This window comes from Eublepharis macularius, chromosome 13 (assembly GCF_028583425.1).
Source record: "Eublepharis macularius isolate TG4126 chromosome 13, MPM_Emac_v1.0, whole genome shotgun sequence".
NCBI classification, from domain to species: Eukaryota; Metazoa; Chordata; class Lepidosauria; order Squamata; family Eublepharidae; genus Eublepharis; species Eublepharis macularius.
This window is the reverse complement of record NC_072802.1, coordinates 5,359,594-5,365,159: the sequence shown is the minus strand read 5'-3', so window position 1 is coordinate 5,365,159 and position 5,566 is coordinate 5,359,594. Positions and strand designations below refer to the sequence as shown.

The 5,566-nt window shown below is 42.4% G+C and overlaps 1 protein-coding gene across 1 annotated transcript; it reads left to right on the top strand.

Annotated features, from left to right (window-relative positions):
* Window positions 1–461: 461 nt before the first annotated feature.
* On the top strand, window positions 462–2,252 carry LOC129341521 (craniofacial development protein 2-like). The gene has a single exon (XM_054996764.1). The coding sequence runs from the start codon at window positions 765–767 to the stop codon at window positions 1,779–1,781; it is 1,017 nt and encodes a 338-aa protein (XP_054852739.1). The 5' UTR covers window positions 462–764; the 3' UTR covers window positions 1,782–2,252.
* The last annotated feature ends 3,314 nt before the right edge of the window (window positions 2,253–5,566 follow it).

The window sequence follows — 5,566 nt, the reverse complement described above, 5'->3', positions numbered from 1 at the left end:
CTGCCAGCACTGTGGCGTGTGCCCATGCTTCTGGCACCCCCTCCGGCGCCTCAGCGCTTGAGGCGCCTGCTGGACCTGCCTCTATGGATGCGCCGGCCCTGATGACATACACTATTTTTTTTAAAAAAAAATACTAGTTTTTACAGTTGTTTTCAACCCAGCTCATTCAAGTTGCCATAATTTTTAAAAACCTTGTTATAAATGAATGATCGTAAAAGAAAGGTGTGAGGTGCTAAAGAGGTGCAAGGTACTAAAGAATTCTGAATATACTTCTTACCTCCATTTTTAAAAAATCAATTTGAAGAACCACATACAACTAATTAATTATAATACATAACCAAACAAAAATACTATTTGAAGTTTATTATCTCAACTCCTTGTAGAGAGTTGACAATGCGCATTCAACCTAATTTATAATTAACATTAGATATTGATAACGCAGTGTTTCTGCTGGTCTTGTATTTAAACTATGTTCTTATTTTTTCCCTTTACTTTACTTTACAACATGATCATTACTTAATGCTATAATACAATCAACACGATCATTACTTAATGCTATAATACAATCAACAATATCTAATTTCTCAGGTTCTTCGAGGTCCTCTATATTCTTGTATTAATCCATATAATACAACTAATTATCAAAAAGGTATATGTACAGAGCCCCCTTATCCCATACCGGCTCAAAGTGCCAAGGGGGTGGCAACGTATGACTTACCATCTGTGGCTGTCGTACAGCTAAGAGTGTTGGGTTGGGGAAAGCAATGGTGAACTACCCTGTAAAAACTTCACTGCGAAACTCTATGGATAAATCTCAGCAAGCTACAAACATGGTGCTGGAAGGTGGGACCCCCAGGCTGGACAGCATCAAACGAGCTGGGGATGAGCAAGGGACGATCCGAAGTAACCAGACCAATATGTATGACGCAAAAAGGACAAACCCGCATGGGGGTCTGATTGCTGATAGGGTGACTGGTGGAAATGATCGCTTGCGCTGCACAGAATCATTCACTATTGGAACATGGAATGTGAGAGGACTGAACATTGGAAAATTAGACATTGTAAAAAAGGAAATGGACAGAACTGGTGTCGACCTCATGGGAGTCAGCGAACTGCATTGGGTTGGTTCTGAGGATTTCAACTCAGGTGAGCACGTTATGTACTACTCGGGTAACAACAACGAAAGAAGATGTGGTGTGGCCTTCATCACCAATAAGAAGCTAGCAAAGTGTGTTGAAAATGTCAGGTACATCAGTGACAGGGTAATGAAAATCTGCATTAGAGGGAAACCTCTAAATTTAACCATTATCCAAGTCTACGCTCCAACAGCAGATGTAGATGTGGTGGATATTGAGGAATTCTATGCGAATGTCCAGAGCACACTCAACCAGACCCCCCAAAATGACATCATTTACATCATTGGTGATTTCAATGCCAAAGTTGGCAATGGGGAAGTCACAGGAGTTGTTGGCAGTCATGGACTAGGAAAGCGGAATGAAGCAGGTGACCATCTTGTACTGTTTTGCCAAGAGAACAAATTCCGGATTGCCAACACTTTCTTCATTCAACCAAATCGCCGCCTATATACCTGGACATCTCCATGTGGTCAGCATCGAAACCAAATTGACTACATCCTCTGTCAACAAAAGTGGAGAGGCTCGGTCCAAGCAGCAAAGACTCTCCCAGGTGAAGATTGTGGAACAGACCATCAGCTTCTTGCCGCCAAAATCAGAGTAAGACTCAGCAAGATCAAGAAACCAATCAGAAAAAAATCGATGTGAGCAACATTCTAAAACAGTACAACGTAGAGGTAAAGAACAAGTTTGACATTCTCAACATTGAAAATGACCACCCAGATGAACTGTGGAAGAAAATCAAGGATATCATCATTGAAACTGCACAGGAGTATGTGCCATACAAGAAACAAATCAAAACCCAACCATGGCTCACAGACGATACCATCCAGATTGCAGACAGGAGAAGAGCTTCCAAGGCTATGGGTAAGATGGATGAGGCAAGGCGACTAAATGCAGAATTTCAAAGAGAAGCCCGGAAGGATAAAAACAAACATTTGAATGCTCACTGCGCCAGTCTCGAAGAAGCATACAAGAATGGATGCACCAAACAACTATTTGCCACAGTGAAACAAATAAAAAAGCCTTTTTCTACTCATCAAGCAACCATCAAGGGGCGAGATGGAATTGAGCTAAGTGACCAACAGGATATCAAAGAGCAATGGCGAGAGTACACAGAAGAACTGTATTCCAGCCCTGTTAATGATCAACCAGATGATTATTTAGATAATAGTGAATTGGAACCAGACTTGTTGGAGAGTGAAATAGAATGGGCAGTTCAGAAACTCCCAAACAACAAGGCACCAGGCATTGATACTATTCCAGCTGAGCTCCTCAAGCCTGTCCCAAGAGCTGCACTAACAGCTCTATGTCGAGCGATCTGGAGGACCTGTACCTGGCCAAAGGACTGGAAATGATCAGTATTCATTCCCCTTCCTAAGAAGGGTGATGCCAAGGATTGCGCCAATTATCGCACAATTGCCCTTATACCACATGCCAGCAAGATCTTACTGAAAATCATCCAGAAGCGTTTGGGGAACATTTTCGACCATGAACTCCCTGATGTCCAAGCCGGCTTTTGCAGAGGCAGAGGAACCAGGGATCATATCGCCAACCTCAGGTGGATTATGGAGAAATCAAAAGAATATCACAAAGACCTCTATATTTGCTTTATTGACTATGCCAAAGCCTTCGATTGTGTTGACCATAGCAAGCTCTGGCTTGCATTGAAGCAGATTGGAGTACCAGCCCATATAATCAGACTGATCAGATCACTGTACACTGACCAAGAAGCGACAGTACAAACTAGATATGGAGACACAGATTGGTTTAAGATCAGAAAAAGCACCAGACAAGGCTGTGTTCTCTCCCCATTCCTCTTCAACTTATATGCAGAAGTCATCATGAGGAAGCTCAACCTGGGTGAGATGAACATTGGGGTAAAGGTCGGTGGCAGAACAATCAGCAACCTGCGATATGCAGATGACATTACACTGCTAGCAGAGAAGGCTAAAGATCTGAAGACTCTGATCATGAAACTAAAGACAACAAGTGAAGTAATGGGGCTTCAGCTGAACATCAAAAAAACAAAGATCATGACCAACACTAACAAACGAGTCCATATCAAGATAAACGATGATGAGATCGACGTGGTTGACAACTTTGTCTTCCTGGGTTCACAAATCAATAACAGGGGTGACTGGACACCTGAAGTAAAGCGGCGAATCACACTTGGACACTCAGCAATGGTCAGCATGGATTCAATCTGGAAATGCAAATATGTCACAATAAGCACCAAGCGCCGACTGGTCACAGCCATTGTGTTTCCTATAACAACCTACGGATGTGAGACATGGACCTTAACAAAAATGGACAGGAGAAAAATGGACTCATTCGAACTGTGGTGTTGGAGACGACTCCTGAGGATCCCTTGGACAGCAAAAGTAACAAACCAAGCTGTCTTGGAACGCATAAAACCTGACATGTCTCTGGAGGGGAAGATTACAAAGCAGAAGCTCAGCTATTTCGGGCACGTAATGCGGGCCAACTCACTAGAAACATCAATGATGCTAGGAATGGTGAGTGGAATGAGGAAGAGAGGAAGACCAAAAACCCGCTGGCTGGATACCATCATGAAAGACACTGGACTGAACATGAAGGAATTGAAAGAAGCAGTCAGAGACAGAAAGGCCTGGAGGGATACGATCTACAGAGTAGCCAAGGATCGGACACGATTAAATGGCTAGGATTGGATTGGATATGTACAGAGACTCGAAAAAACTGAGCAGGTCTAGGGAAGCCCAAATGGTAGGCTGGGAAAGAAAACCAAAAAAGAAGCAGTAGTAGTAGGAAATCTGCCCCACCCATAGACCTGAGATGTGGGAGCACATACCTAATTGTCGCCTGTATTCCCCAGCTCCTTGCATACAGAAAATTCAGGGTTATTACATATTCAGCTTACTAATTGGAGTAAAACAGCTGTAAAATTTTCAAAATTTAGAACTTAGAACCCCTCTAATTCTATTTCTCCTTCGTCTGCTTCTTCAGTAACATAAAATTTGAGTCTTTTTTCAGCTCTGCTTAGGTTTGCCAGCTCCAAGTTGGGAAATTCCTGGAGATCTAGGGGGAGAAACCTGGAAACAGTGGGGTTTGGGGAAGGAAAAGACCTTGGCATGGCCTAATTCCATAGAGTCCACCCCCCTCCCCAAAGTAGCCATTTTCTCCAGGTGAACTGATCTCTGTGGCCTGGAGACCAGTTGTAATTCCAGGAGATCTCCAGCCACTACCTGGAGGCTTACAAAACAACAAGCCCAATATCCAGTTCAAACCAGAGAAGCACAAAGTGGAAAACCACCCGGATATTCACAAAAATAGTCTCAACATTTATGCAAAATTATGGCAGTGTTATATACAAATTTATCTAATGTGCAAACAGTGCAAATATGCTAGCTTATTACATACAAAATGCATATATCATTTCCCAATAGTCCAATCGCCGCAGGGAATTGCGTGCCCCGTTCCGTTTCTTCCATGAACAAGATCTCCATGGGTGAAGAAAGATGGTAAGTAAATAAATCAAAATAAAATCCTTCTGCTTTTATCTTTTTATCATTGCAGGTGCCTCACACGATGTTCATCAAGATGTTATACGGAGAGTCCAACCACATGCAGCCCTAACTGCAGCCAGCTAAGCGGCAGATTTCGTCAGTATGACTTCCTCAGGGGCTGGTGGATCACTACACAAACACAGTAAAAAGCATATACACATACACTAATTCATACACTTGCCCATCATTTTTGCAGGTCCTAATAAAGATTTTAATTCCTCAAGCATCTTGTCTTTCATTATTTACTAAATGACCCCACCATGCGTAACTTACCCTGAAAGCTGACTCATTCAAGAAAACCCAAAGAGTGACGCAGAAACCCAAGTCCGCGTGTCTCTCCAGGTGTTAATAATCTGTATATATAGGCTTCTGCCTCTTAACACTTAAGAAAACCATGTTGATTTAAAGGTGCAGTAACATCAGAAAGGTTTTCCTATTTTAACCTAGAAAACACTGGAAAGAAATATCATTGTTTAACCCCTGAGGTTTTAAGGTGTTTAATATGAAAATCCATTCAGTTTCGCATCTCAGTAACTCTCTGTTGGTACTACGAGAAGAGGTTGACTGTGCCACAAATAATACAGCTACCTTAATTTCTGTAGTGCGACGTGTCTCTAAAAAATGTTCTGTTAAAGGTGCCTCCAGCACCTTATTTCTAATCCTGGAAATGTGTTCCAGGACCCTCACCTTTAAAGGTCTGATAGTGTTGCCCACGTAAAGTTTGTTACAGGGGCAGATGAGGAGATATACTACTGCGGGTGTTTGACAGGTGGCGAAGTGTTTAATATGTATCTTCTTATTGGAGGTTGGTATCTCCAGCACATTGCCCTCTATAATCAATGGGCAGATTGCACAATGACCACATCTATAATTGCCCTTAGACAG